General features: G+C 39.9%; 1 protein-coding gene across 4 annotated transcripts in view; it reads right to left on the bottom strand.

Annotated features, from left to right (window-relative positions):
- The window catches only part of GRIP1 (glutamate receptor interacting protein 1), a 650,209-nt gene that overhangs the window by 138,472 nt on the left and 496,503 nt on the right, over window positions 1-15,234 (bottom strand). For all 4 annotated transcript variants that reach the window (XM_045789638.2, XM_087868996.1, XM_087868997.1 and 1 more), the window contains exons 3-4: window positions 6,851-6,986; window positions 4,318-4,463 (exon numbers count right to left, since the gene is read on the bottom strand). In XM_045789638.2, coding sequence (XP_045645594.2) covers window positions 4,318-4,463; window positions 6,851-6,986 — 282 coding nt within the window. The remainder of the gene's footprint in view (window positions 1-4,317; window positions 4,464-6,850; window positions 6,987-15,234) is intronic.

The raw sequence follows: 15,234 nt of genomic DNA, 5'->3' as shown, positions 1-15,234 counted from the left end.
TCTCTTAGAATTGGAATTGAGAAGTAAGGAGGTCAGGACAGGGACATGCTTTAACACATTTATTTGAATTAAAGAAGGACCCTTTCGGATAGAAAGTTAGTCTGATTTAGCTGATGGTTTAACAGTCAGGACTGCCTTTGCCAATCAGAGGCGGCGGCAGACGTTTTCCACAAAAGAAATGAAGTAAATATGTAGCTCCAAGGTCTGAATGGAAACACCATTTAAAGACAAAAACATTATGCTAGAAACTACAACCTCTCCAACGATTTAAGCTCATGATAAAGAATGTTAGGTGCTAACTAAAAAAATGAATGAGGATTATGTAATATTTCAAAATCCTTTAGGGGTTATGTCACCGAAAAATAGGAAGGCAGTGCTCTGGACCAAATTTAATACATAAATACCTAAGATACGGATTGGTAATAGCCTTTCTAAATACAGTCTCGAAACACCACACAATTTTAAAGTCAAAAAGAACGTCAGAGCTCATGTAGGTCAACCATTCCATTTTCATAAAGAATCTGAATCTTGTAAAAGGTAAGTGGTTTGCTCAAGGTCCAAGTTCCAGTCTTCTCGATTAGATCACATACACGCAGATGCATGCACACGCGTCCCCTTCCTCTACTTCCTTCTGGCCTCTGGGGGGGGGGGTGGAGCCTCAAATTGCAGTGATCCTTGAGAGAGTTACCAGTCACGGCCTCGGGCGGCTTATCTCTCAGCAATCAGCTCTCTCCCCAGGGCTTCACGGCAGCAGCCTGCTCCTGCTAGCTGTCTGAGCTCAGCGAAGGGGATGCTTATTAATCCCTTCAACCTCCCTGAACTCAAAGATCTTATTAATTTATCCAAACATAATAAGAGACAGAGATAATCCGCGGAGAACAGATCTCTTCTATCTGATTTCTACCATCAAGTTCACACTTTTGTTTTTAAAAATATTCTTCCCCTTTTCCCGACAGCTTTAATGCATGAGGAAGGAAAAGCTGGTATAATCACCAAGTCGGGATAGGTTTTAACCCCTGACTATGTCTGATGCCTACGCTCGCCTCTTTAACTTTACTAAAGCTATATTTATTCAGGATGTCACCTCGCTTTTGGAAAATTATAACACCTTTGGGCTTATAGCTTCTTATCTATTCTCCATGTGGCTCCCTAAAATGATAACTCTAAAAACTCAAATCTGATGATGATGATGTTCCTTGGCTTTAAATTAAAGCCATTAAAGGCTCCTTACTGCTCACCTGATAATATCCAAGCTCCACCAGTATGGCTTCCAAGGCCCTCCACCATTTTGTTCCTATTTACCTCGCTGGCCTTATCCCCCTCCAGGTCTTCACTTTCCCTTTGTGCTTCAGCAACTCCAGGCTGTTTGTGGTTCAAACCTGTGCACTGGGCTATGGTGTTACTTTCCTTGCTGGACCCTCTGCCTAAAATGTTCCTCTTCTTACTGGACCTGCATAACCTCCTTCAAGTCCTCTGAAACCCCTAGTTCTAGATAACCCCTAAATCGGGAAATCTCTACCATTGGCCTTGCACTGGACAGCTATTCTAAGAGTTCTTTTAAGGAAGAGGTTGTGTTTTATTGATATTTACATCCCCAGCGGAATAAAAATAGTTAATCAAAGGGCGTTAGCTCTAGATATCTGGATTCTCTTAACTCCTTGGCGATGGTTCGAGATAATGATTTCAAAACAAATGGACTCTTTTTAAGTTCAAGAAAACACAGTACTTTCATTGTAATACTATATGTTGGCTAATGGAAAGTAATTTAAAAAATAAAAGACAGAAGCAACTGGAAAAAAATGGTAATAATGGCTAACAGGCACTATGGTTTACTCAGTACATGACGATAATCTAAATACATGATTATAGCCTTGAATTCTTACAAAAATTCTACACCTTCTATAGCCATTTTACAGATGAGAAAGCTAAGGCTCAGAGAACTTAAACAACATGCTCAAGATCACAGAAGGGGAAAACTGACATTTAACCAGTGACATGGTCTAAGCTCTCAGTGCTCGATTCTACTGCCTACCCTTGCTGAAAGTGAAAAATGTTAGAGCAAGGTTTTTGAACACAGACTTCAATGGATGTTGTTATAAAAACACCATTATATTTTTGGTGTTGGATTTTATGTTAAGAATAAGCACTCATGATTGGTCATATACACTCACTCCCCGAGTGCCCTCGTCTGGCGCCAAAGCTTCAAACCCCTTCTACGTTCCCACTGCTGTACATGTGCATTTCCAGCTCAGATCTTTCTCCCAACCCCATCTGCAGTTCTTTTCTTGACATTGCCTTTCTGCACGTCAAATAGATACCTCCACGGTAGCATTTCAAACAATGAACTTCTGATCTCACAAATCTGCTCTGTCCACATTCTTGCCCACCCCCCATTAATGGCACAAAGAGGCTCAGGCTCAAAATCCTCAAAATCTCAGGTGGTCCTTGACTCCTCTATTTCGGCACAACCCACATCAAATCTATCAGGAAAGCCTGTCGGCTCTACCTTCGAAGTGATCAAGGATGGAATTGCTTTTTCCCATCTCCCCCGCCATCCCTCACCTGGATCACTGCAACAGCGTCCCCACCCCCAACCTGGACTCCCAGCGTCTCCCCTTGCCACTGCTTGTCTTCTCAACACAGCAGCCAGAGGGAGCCTTTGAAAATAGAAATTAGATCATGTCCCTCCTTTGCCCCAAATCATACAATGCCATCCTCTATCATTCAGAGCAACATTTAAGGTCCTTCCAGTGGCCTACAGACGTACCTCATCCTTCACGTGTCTGACCTCCTCTCCTACTTTTCTTCATGCTCACTCTGCTCCAGCCAAATCACCCTTCTTAATGCTTCTCTCACAACCCCAGTATATTCCTGCCTTTGATCTCAGCGCTGGCTGTTTCTCTTTCTGCAGTCCTCTTCCCCCAGAAATCCACACAGCCACCTTTTTCACCTCCTTCAAGTCATCGGCTAATGTCACTCTCTCTGTGAAGCTGTTCCTAATCACCCTATTCAAAATGGCAATCCTACCCCTCTGCCAGAACTCCCAGTCCCTCTCCTGTTTCTTTTTCCCATAGCAGTCATGACCACTAGCATTCCTACTATCTAGTTTACTTCTCTGTTGTGGTCTTGTTTTGTTATCTGTCTTCCCCTATCAGAATGTACAGAGTAGTGGCTGGATTGTAGCGCATGTTCAAGAAGTCATTGCTGAACAAACAAGTTATTATCAGTTATTAATATTCAACCTGAGTTCTCACTTGTAGAGAAATGCAAAGAGCTTTCTCAGGGTAGCATCCATGTTAATAGCTTATTAACAGGAGAGATGGTGCTGGAACAGCACAGCGTAAAGGTAGGACGGCGGTAACACATAGCATATGTATATAGCACAATGAATAAACGTATGGACCTTCGAGTCAGGGAGCCTGGGTTCACATCCTGACTTTGCTGCCTGTTTATTTGGGAAAGATGTTTAATTTAAGCCTCTGTAAAATGAGAATAAAATGATAACAATGCCTGTCTTGTAGTGCTGATTGATCTGTGTATTTATTATTTATAAAAAATTGTTAGAGTGCCAGGCACTGTTCTCATTGCGTTACAAACACTAACTCATTTAATCCTCACAACAGATCTATGGGTAGGAACGAATATTATGCCCATTACCCAGATATGGAAACTGTGACACAGAAAACTTGCGTGATTTTCTCAAAGGCATGCAGTTAGTAAAGGGAAGCTGGGATTTAAACCTATGACACATCGAAGTTCAGCTCAGCTATGCTGACTCCCCTTATGGTGAGGATTAAGTGTATCCGTGCACGTCAGGTTCCTTATAATGCTGGACATTTAGTAAGCTCTGAAAATGTGTGGTTCTATTACTATTATTGTTACTTGATGATAATGTGTTTTGAATCTATTTTCATGTTTCAGAAATTAACATAACTATACAAGAATCAACATAAAACACATTAAACACGCTTTTCCTAACCCTAGTCACTAAGGACGAAGCCTGGATGGAAGTTAATGCACGGAACTTATAAATATGTTGACTGTTTATAAAAATAGCTTAAGTGGCAAATATGATGTATGTAGATCACCTTAATGGAACACAAATCCTATATAACTTTATTGTTATCTGTGCTCTTTTTAACTCTTCTGGAGTGGGCTAGAGGTTTATCAATTCAAATAATTCCTGAATATCAAGAAACCATGCTCTGTCATTCCCATAATGAGACGATGTTGGCAAAAGGGGGGAAAAACGGAGAACTCATTGTTTTAGGCAAAAATGTGGCCCAGCTGTTCTGCCCCTGAGTTGTGATTACTTACAGACTGGTGGCAGCTCATACTCGACTTCGAGGACCACTCTTTCGCCGACATTCTTCAGCAAGCTGATGATCTCATCATGGCGGAATTTGGCCAGGTTGATCCCATTCACTGCTTTGATGTAGTCACCCACGTCCAGCTGATCACTTCTGCAAAACAGGCAACGTCCCTTCAGCGACCCGTCCTCTCTACAGGCCTCACTGTGTTTTCCACTTTCCCTTCGTGAAAATGCACGCAACCCCCGAAGGCCTGTGTGGCAGGAGCCTCCGAGGCTGTGGCCGGGCCCCGGGAGTAGGATACAGGTGAAGGTGCATGAGAGATACAGCCATCCCTCTCCTGCTCACCGGGGTACTTTGAACGCTGCTACTGGATCTGCTGTGGTAGCCGATTTTTTCCTAACCCTTTGCCTCTTATTTTTAAAGAGACCACAAAACAAAATAAAGAGGGTTTTGGTGGTTGTTCGGTTGCTCTGCCCATAAAGAGCTGGTTCTCTAGGAACAGATGACCCAGATCTTGGCACGCCAGGACTTTCTCAAATTCTTTTTATTCTCTCTCATTTTTGCTGCCTGCCTCCTGGACATTTCCTTTTTTTTTTTTTCTTTTTTCTTTTTTTTTTTTTATTTTATTAATAATGATTTTTTATTATATTATGTTAGTCACCATACAGTACATCCCCGGTTTTCGATGTAAGGCTCGATGATTCATTAGTTGTGTATAACACCCAGTGCACCATGCAATATGTGCCCTCCTTACTACCCATCACCGGTCTATCCCATTCCCCCACCCCCCTCCCCTCTGTAGCCCTCAGTTTGTTTCTCATAGTCCATAGTCTCTCATGTTTCATTCCCCCTTCTGATTACTCCTGGACATTTCCTAGCTCTCAATATCTTCCCTGGGAGTTTGTTGAGGGCTAAGGAAAGGGTCAGCTCATTCTGCTATTTATTGCTTACAGCAGGCCTGGTAAGAAAAGAGAGAGAACAAATTACAATGAAAGCACTGGGTCTCAGTACCATTCTCACCTCTTTCCGACACCGTAATAGAACTGTGGCTGCTTTGAAGGGTTCAGACAGACTTGGCTCCTAAGGCAAGAGCTGGCAGTGAGACCAAAGACAGTACTTAAAATGTGCATCACGGATGAGGATCTTCAATAATAGTCCGTCCCCAAACAGAAACACCTAATGCATTAATTTTATAGAAGTCCAGCTCTAATCATTCCTCTTTGGCGAGCTCTCCTTATCCGTTCCAGCCTGCAGTCCATGCCGTCCCTCCTCCCGCAGACAACTTAACCACTTCATGCCCCGTGACAATGCCCACGTTGTGGCTTTCTGCTGTTAGGCAATGCTGTTACTGCTCCCAAGCTTTTCACGCTTTTTATACCTATCTCCTCTAGTAAATTACAAGCCCCCTTAGGGCAGGGATCTTATCCTTAATTAATTTAGGTCACTACTTGTAAAATGGTAGTGCCTTAAACAATGAAGAGCTGGTCACTGATCATGTGACTGGCACAAGAGAGCTTTTAATTACACCATCAATACAACTGAAGATTGCATTTCCCGCCTATTTACTCTCGCTTCAGGGCTACGTAGGAAAAAGTTCTGGAGACATATGAAGCCCTAGCCTCACAGATTGGCCATGACTGTTATAAAATAAAGGAGGCTGTGGGTGTGGAAAGAAGTCTCTCTCCTTCTGAAAAAAGGAGATTAAGGTGCTTGTGTTGACATCAGCCTATTTTATAAACAGTCCCTCAGATAATGAAGCAATCAATTGGATGAAGCTTATATATTGTACAAATAGGCTGATCATCCAAAATAATCACTATTTTTGATGCTGCTTTATAAAGCAAGAACTCTAAAACTTAATTTGTGATTATGTGGGCAAGACTATCGGTGTCCAGGATTTAAGACACGTGAACCTCACTTGTAATGAAACCTGACCATCCCATCTGAAGTACTTGGTGACTCGGTCTGTAAAGCGAGCCCACCTGTACCCAGCATGCAGGACTTTCTGCCTTTGGCCATGACTAGTGCAATTTGCCGTTCATCAGAATAAGGACACAACGAGACCTCTTCATCTAAGCTTTCTATCCGTTTGGAAGCCTCATCTTTGTCCTGATGAAAGGGAAGCTCCCGCCAAGTATGAAAGCAGAGATGATGTTACTTGACACTTGGGGCTGGCCTCCCTACTCCTCCAGGCTTACCACTTCCCCCCACCGCAGGTTGCCGCAGGCACATGATACGGGTCATCTGCTCCATGACCGGAGCGTCTCATTCCCACCGCAGCCTCTCTGCTGTTCAGCGGCATATTTGGGGACGAGAGCCACACAGGCGTTTTAAAATGCAGGTCTTCTGAGGGCCTGGTTGCTCCCTGGTGACTTGGCTCAGGCCAGAAAATCTTCCGAAACATGCCGCAGTGTGCTTCTGTCCAGCAGATGGGAGCTGTCATTTATTTATTAGTGACCTTTCCAGATGGAGCTTCAGTTTTTGCATTAATTACCCCCCTGTGTTCCTTTTCCTACATTTCCCCGAGATGCAGTTACCTAGCAGCAATTCCTCCTTGGCGAAGGTTCGAGACTCTGGGCTTGCCGTCCTTGTCAATTCCGCCTGATACCGTCAGCCCAAGGGTGGTGCCCTCCTTCTTCATCAGTTCGACCACGGTGGAGCCCTTGAATTCCTCTGCGAAAAGAAAAGCATTTGCCTTATTAAATGAGAGTCGAAGCACGCGATGGCGTTGTGCCTGGTGAAGGGACTCCTTCCCAGAAACTCTTTCCACTTTTTCTTTTACGAGAAAAGATCAGTGGGCTCTTCTCCATCGCAATTTGCAGAGTATCTCATAAAGACGTGCATGTAGATAAAGCGGAAGCAGATATTCCATTATAGGTTATTAAAATGGGTACCAGTGGGGTAGTTCACTCTAGGTTCACAATAAAGAGTCCAACATGGCTTATATGCAAATGACAATATTTGCCCTTTGTTTTCTGCCCATTCTCAAGTGACTTCCTCTCCTTGCAACTCCAAAGGGAACAATTGAGAGTTGTAATAGAAGGGCCTAGAACAGAGTGTTAAGTAATAATACAACAATACTAATTTTAAATAATAACATGTATCATGCAGCAGCAAACTCCAAATTCTTGGTACATTTCAGCTGAATAAGCCAACAGACACAAGAGAAGAAAGCTTTCTACAGGTTTAAGAAACACGTTACTGACTCTACTGGTTTTTTGTCTTTCAGGAAACAAAGTACAATGGCTTCACGCAACAACTCACATCACTTCTTACAGCACGTGTCACAATGTGGTAAGGCAGGGTTGGTCCTCAGAATCTCCAGGTAGCTGCCATAAATCCCTCATTCTCTACTTTCAAAATTTGAAGATCTCACAGATCTTGTCCAGACTGTGTCTATATACCAAGAGGGAACCCAAATCTTCTGATTTTAGGCACAACAGAAGGTGAGAAAACTTTGAGAACATCCTTTCTTTCAGAAGTAAAAATGAGTAGAGTCAACACTGACCTATCCAGAGGTTAATTATGATAAACACTGTTTTCAAATTCTCTGTTATGTTATTCCCTCTCTGCATACACACTTTCTGGATAGGGATGGGGAAACTCAAGTTTTCTAATTCCTCCTGAATCACTTTACAAATTTCAGGAATTATGATCTTCCAGGACATCAAAGACACTCATATTAAAAAGCAAGAACGGACTTTCTTCTTCCAAGTTAAGAAACCAAAAAAGGTTATTGGCACACCTCTTCCCCTTCCTTAATTACACATTACAGAGTTAATTATTATTTCGAAAATCTATACAAATGCTTACCATAAAAGTTTTTAAATTGTTGCTTCTGATATACTATCCCACTAGCCAAAGAAAAAACTCAAATCATGTTAGGGAAGGAAATTATCACTCATGTGATCTAGGAAGGAGAACAGAGTATTCCAGGAAGGAAGGCGAGGGGGAAGGCCGCTAATTTCCTCACCAATGTATTGAATATCATTCCAGGCAAGGCTCTCAAGATTCCTGTGACCTTAGCACCCCAGAACACCACCTTTTTCGTGACAGACTCACGATCCTGCATATGTGAGCAGTATTGCTTTTTAAAGTAGAAGCCAAGGAAGAGTCTAGGAGTGTGAATGATGTCAGCTTCATTCACTGCATTTTGTATGAGAGACCAAATCACGATCGAAATTCAAGGATCAAAATTCTTGTCATGTGCATAAAAGCACAGGGCCTTTTCCATCATTTACCAGAAGCATCTGAAACAAAATTCCATCACTGTGTGCATTTAACCTGTATCCCCTTAAATCAGAATAAAACAGCCCCTTCTACCTCCCATAACAACATAAAGAGGCCCAACTGATATTTAAAGAGGTCGACTTAACAAACAATCCCTGTAAGTCCCTCTTGGCAGAAGGCTAGGTATAAATTATTTTAAAAATTAGGTTAAATAATTAAAGTAACGAGAATTACATAACTCATGATGACTATTCACATTATAGAGACATAATGTGCTCAACGATTTTGCCCAACAAAAGAATTCTTCACATTTTCTTTAAATACATAGATTGATCCTGTATATTTAAGCATTTGGTCATAGATCTTTACTCGAAGAATTGGAAGCATAGTTTTTTAAGGGCCTATCTCAAGGGTCGATCAGAAATGTACAAAGAGGCAAGGCAACTATAAAACGGTAATAACTGGCAAGGGAGAAATAAGTTTTAACTAAGAAGACCATTCCTACTCAGGTTTTCAAGAACATGTTTCCTGCATAAAATGGGATACCAGTATATAGGTACAGACTGATGAGATGTGGACAATGCAGTTTTCTCCAGAAGGGACCCAGGCTTCTGGCTGAATCCTGGAAATCTAGAAAAAGCTCAATTCCTTTAGTTTAATTTGTTCTCGTTAAAATATAAATCCACCTGAGCTTCTTTTTAAACTGGTAATAGTCAATCACCCTCTTATTTTAAAATGTTTCAAATCTTTCTCCAAGTGCTCGTTTTAATAACATGAAGGAAAGAAAATATTGATGCGTCAGTTAATTGAGTAATTTGGGCATTCACGGATTCAAGCATTTATTGAGCGCCTACTATGAGCCAGACAAGAAACTCAAAGATGAAAAAAAAGTCACAGATGCTTCCAGCCTAGTCACAGAGGCAAATGAGTCACAGAGCACCATGCCCGAGTGTGGTCTGGGGTAAGGTGGCCACACAGGAGACGGTCCTGGCTACAGTGTACAGTGAAGACTGGCTGTTCCACATGCAACATCTATTCCACAAATTGTCTCCTGTCTAATCTGTCTGTATTTATCGATCAGGATTAGCTGAGCAGAACAGACTAAAGGAGGAATCTAAATTAGGCAAAGCTCAGGAGTAAAGATAGAATATTGTTGCAAGAAAATGCGCTGAATCAGGAGAATGTTAACTGCCAGTAAGTATCCCTCGACCCTAAAAGATTGACTAGATCTTTTACAGGTATTTCGAAGGAACAGAAGAAAAGCAGCAGCTGGGAGAGGGAGGAACATGCTTCTGGAGTTTACTTCCTGCTAATCTGCACTCTCCATCAAATGAATCAATCATTTTATGTATTTTTTGGTGTTTAATGTTTGCATAATGGTCTAATGGCAAAGAGAAATGATGACAGATGCATTCAATTGCATGAGTTCACTTATATATCAGAACTTACCGAACCAAACTCTGCAGTGAAACACTGGAACGTAGGCAAGTCAATATGTAGTGACAATTTCTTTCTTTGTGATTTAAATTGCAAACATCCCTCCCCAAATTAAGAGGACCATGTACAGAAGACTGTAGCATCCCCAAATTAGCAAGCAGCACAGGGAACAGATGATGCCCAATTGGCAAGGAATGAGATGGTTCTGGATTAGACGTTTTCCTTCATCACCATATTTAATTATCTTAGCAAAGCAATTGCAGGTTTACATCTGTATCTGTACTCAGTCAACATAGCCAACAAGAATCACACTGATAGAATGGGATTTAGTTGTTTGCTGTTTTTCCTTGGATTTGTAATGCAATCCTCTTAATTACTGAACTCCAGAAAGCTTTAAGGGAAGTAACAGTGATGCCTGGTGAAAGCAAGAGAATTATGAAAAGTTCTTGCAAACAAGAAAATTCAATAACATAGATAGTTACAAAATTAATGGGCAGAAAACTATATCTTTTATATAAACAAATAGCTGGTTAGAAGTTACCATAGAAGAAAAAAAAAAACCATTTACAATAGCCAAAAAAATAAAATTCCTAGGAAAAAACTTAATGAAAAATATACAAGATTTACATGAAGAAAACACCAAAAACACTTCTGAGGAACATAAGATCAGAGCAAATGTAAAAGCACCCCAGTTATTCGTTCAATAAAAAATGGAGCACTTACTATATATTAGGCATCATTCTAGGCTTTGGAGATATAAAACTGAACAAAAGATCAAAAATATGTCAATTCTCCTTGGGGCGCCTGGGTGGCACAGCGGTTAAGCGTCTGCCTTCGGCTCAGGGCGTGATCCCGGCGTTATGGGATCGAGCCCCACATCAGGCTCCTCCGCTATGAGCCTGCTTCTTCCTCTCCCACTTCCCCTGCTTGTGTTCCCTCTCTCGCTGGCTGTCTCTGTCTCTGTCAAATAAATAAATAAAAAATCTTTAAAAAAAAATATGTCAATTCTCCTTAAATTAATCTATGAAGTTCATAATACCAATAAAATGCCAATAAGATTTTTTTGGACACAAGATATATTTAATATTATTGCAAAAATGGAACATGCATCCTTATAAAGATTCTGTGAAAAACTGTGGTCCCAAGGTATACCTGTTTAATGTTGCTATGAAAGGATATAGACAGCCTGTCCATGATGCCAACCTGAATGAGGTATTGGAGTCATGACTGGATGCTATGCTACTAATTATATCTCCCCAGATACCCTGGAAGCATGAGCCTGGAGTGGGAAGGCTGGCAAAGCCTCTGTGTCTGCCTTCCAGACTTTGGTCAGAGTCTGGATCTTCTTGGCTTTACCAAAGGGAAGGAAGGAAGGAAGGAAGGAAGGAAGGAAGGAAGGAAGGAAGGAAGGAAGGAAGGAAGGAAGGAGAAAAAGAAAAGAAGTAGCTAGCATAGACATAGAGCATTCAGAACCCATTATGAGACCATCTTAGTGTTTTGTAATACTGGTTTGCATAAAATAACGGTATGGCATAAGAATCATACTTTGTTCTGTAAAACTCTTGGCGTCTGGACATTCTTGCTTCATGGCTTATTTTAAAAAATATAATTAGGCTTAGACCAAAAAAAAAGACTTAATCTAATTTTTGGCAGGTTTCTAAAATTCAGGGACTAAATGAACAGGGAATCACAAAGTGGACAATTCCAATAGTTGCTGAAAGCGGGGAGAGACAAAAAGGGATGATAACAAAGAGTGATAAGGGCTATGATAAAAGTAAATAAAGGGCTGTCATGGTGCAACCTGGGAGGACCCTTAATCAGACTGGGCAAGTAGCGCTCTGGTTGGCTCTTTGGAAGAGTTATCTTGAAGATGGCCTCAGTTTAGTGAATGGAGAAGGAAAGGTGTTAGAGGCACAGGAACAGTAAATGGTAAGTGATTACATGGGTTCTGGGGAGAGACTATCCATCAGTTCAATTCGCACTTTGTCCATCTGGCTGCATGTTAGAATCATGTGGGGAGCTTTTCAAATACCAACGCCTGGGCCCAACCCAGAACAAACCATCAGAATACCCCCCGAGGGGAATTTTTTAAATTAAACTTTCAATTTTGAGATAATTGTAGATTCTTATGCAGTTCTAACAAATACTATAGAGAGATCCTGTATACCCTTTATCTTGTTTTCCCCTGTGGTAACATCATGCAAAACCGTAATACAGTATCACGAGCAGGATATTGACATTGATGCTGTCAAGATAGGATATAACAAGTTCCCTCATTTACCCTTTATGGCCACACCCACTTCTCTCCTCCCCTGACACCTCCTTAACCCTTGGCAAACCCTAACGTATTCTTTATGCTTATAACTTCATCATTTAAAGAATGTTAAATAAAGTGAATCATATAGCATGAAAACTTTGTTGTTGACTTTTTACATTCTGTATAAATTTCTATACTTTTTACATTCTGTATAAATTTCTAGCAATAGTTTTTTCCTTTTATTGCTGAGTAGTATCCATGGCATAGATATACCACAGTCTGCTTAACCATTTACCTGTTGAAAGATGTATTGGTTGTTTTTAGTTTGGGACTATTATGAATAAAGCCACGCACAGGTTTTTGTGTGAACATATTCATTTCTCTGGAATAAATGTCCTGGAGTACAATTGCTGGGTCATACGGTAGTTCCATATTCACTTTTCCAATAAATTGCTAAATTGTTTTCCAAGGTAGCCATACCATTTTATATCCCTACCAGCAGTGGATGAATGATTCAGTTTTTCTACATCCTGTCCAGTACTTGATGTTAGTGATACTGATAGATGTGTAATATCTAATTATGGTTTTAATTTTTGTGTAATTTGAATCATTTCCCTAATGGGAAATATTTTTTTTTTTTAGATTTTATTTATTTATTTGACAGAGATAGAGACAGCTGGCAAGAGAGGGAACACAAGCAGGGGGTGGGAGAGGAAGAAGCAGGCTCATAGCGGAGGAGCCTGATGTGGGGCTCGATCCCATAATGCCAGGATCACGCCCTGAGCCAAAGGCAGATGCTTAACCGCTGTGCCACCCAGGTGCCCCCCTAATGGGAAATATTGAACTTTTGTGTGTGTGTATGTACTTATTTGCCATCTGCATTCCTCTTTGGTGAAATGTCTCTTTATGTCTTTTGTCTATTTTCTAGTTAGATTGTTTACTTTTTTACTGTTAAGTTTTGAGAGTTGCTTATATATTCGAGATACTAATCCCTTGTTGATTATGAGGTTTGCGAATGTTTTCTCCCAGTCTGTAGATTTTTTCATCCTTTTAACAAGGTCTTCTGCAGGGGTGCCTGGGTGGCTTAGTCGTTAAGCGTCTGCCTTCGGCTCAGGGCGTGGTCCTGGCGTTCTGGGATTGAGCCCCACATCAGGCTCCTCCACTGGGAGCCTGCTTCTTCCTCTCCCACTTCCCCTGCTTGTGTTCCCTCTCTCACTGGCTGTCTCTCTCTCTGTCAAATAAATAAATAAAATCTTAAAAACACACACACACACACACACACACACAAAACAAGGTCTTCTGCAGAGCAAACATTTTTAATTTAAGTCCAATTAGTCAATTTTTCCTTTTATGGATCATGCTGTCATCAAGTCTAACTCCTTACAGAGCCTTAGATCCTGAAAAATTTCTCCTATATTTCTTCTATAGTTTCTAAAAGCTATATAATATTATGGTTTACATTTAAGTCTATGATCCATCTTGAGTTAAATTTTATATAAAGTGTAAGACTTACTCAAAGATTCATATATTTTTTTGAGGGCAAAGGCCTATAGATGACCAATTGCTCCCATACCATTTGTTAAATAAGCTGTCTTTCCTCCACTGAATCGCTTTTGCACCTTTTCAAAAATCAGTCAATTCCCAGACTCTTTATTTTGTTCCACTGATGTATGTATCCCTCCACAGTTACCACACAGTCTTTATTACTGGGTCTATATAACAAGTCTTGAAATTGGGTAGGCTGATTCCTCCTACATTACTGTTCTTTTTAAAAATTACTTCAGCTATTCTAATTCCTTTGCCTGTCCATATAAATTTTGGAATATTCTTGTCTATATCTACAAAAAACTTTTCATGGGATTTTGATAGGACTTGCAGTAAGCCTTGCCAATTTGGAAAGAATAGACATCTTTACTATGTTGAGTCTTCAAATCCATGAACATGTTGTGTCTCTCCAGTTACGCAGACCTTCTTTGATTCATTCATTAACATTGTGTAGTTTTCAACATACAAGTTCTATCCACACTTTATTAGTTTTACACCTAAGTATTTTATTTCTGGTGGAAAAACTGCAAATGGTATTATGTTATTAATTTTTACATATAAATTAAAATTACATATATTTACATATAAATTTATATTTACATATAAATTAATTTACAAAATAAATTAATTTACATATAAATTAAAATTACATATATTCATTGCTAGTATATAAATATACAATTGATTTTTGTATATTTATCTTGTATCTTGTGGCCTTGCTGAACTCACTTAATAGTCCAAGTAGGTTTTGTTGTTGTTTTGGTGTTTTTTTTTTTTTTTTTTTTTTGTGGATTCCTTAGGGTTTTCTATGTACACCATGGTGTCATCTGCAAAAAAGGACAGTTTTATTTGTTTCCAATCTGTATGCTTTTTATTTTCCTTTCTTGCCTAAAGCATGAGCTAGAACTTCTAGTACAATGTTGAATGAGTGGTGAGAGTGGATATCCTTGCTTTCTCTCCTGTCTTAGGCGAAAGACATTAAGTGCTTCATCATTAAGTATTTGGTTAGCTGTGGGTTTTTGTAGATATTCTTTATCAAGCCAAGGAAGTTCCCCTCTATTTCTATTTTTCTGAGATTTTTTTCTATCATGATGAGTATGAATATTGTCAATTTTTTTGCACTGATTAGTTGATGTGATCATGTGATTTTTCTTCTTTAAATTAAAGTGATAATGTAGTGGCTTACACTGATTTTCTAATATTAAACCAATTTGCAACCCTAAAATAAATCCCACTTTCTCATTATATATAATTCTTTTTATACACTGATGGATTCTATTGCTAATATTTTGGTAAAGATTTTCTTCACATCTATATTCATGAGGGATAGAATGTGTAGTTTCTTTTTGTACTATCTTTGGTTTTGATATCAGGGTAATAATACTAGCTTCATTACATGAATTGGAGAATACATCCTTCCTTTTCGATTTTCCAGAAGAGATTATACAGAAT

The sequence above is a fragment of the Ursus americanus genome, chromosome 17 (genome assembly GCF_024610735.1).
Source record: "Ursus americanus isolate L20-20 chromosome 17, mUrsAme1.1.p, whole genome shotgun sequence".
In the NCBI taxonomy this organism is placed as follows: Eukaryota; Metazoa; Chordata; class Mammalia; order Carnivora; family Ursidae; genus Ursus; species Ursus americanus.
This window is presented reverse-complemented; position numbering and strand designations above follow the sequence as displayed.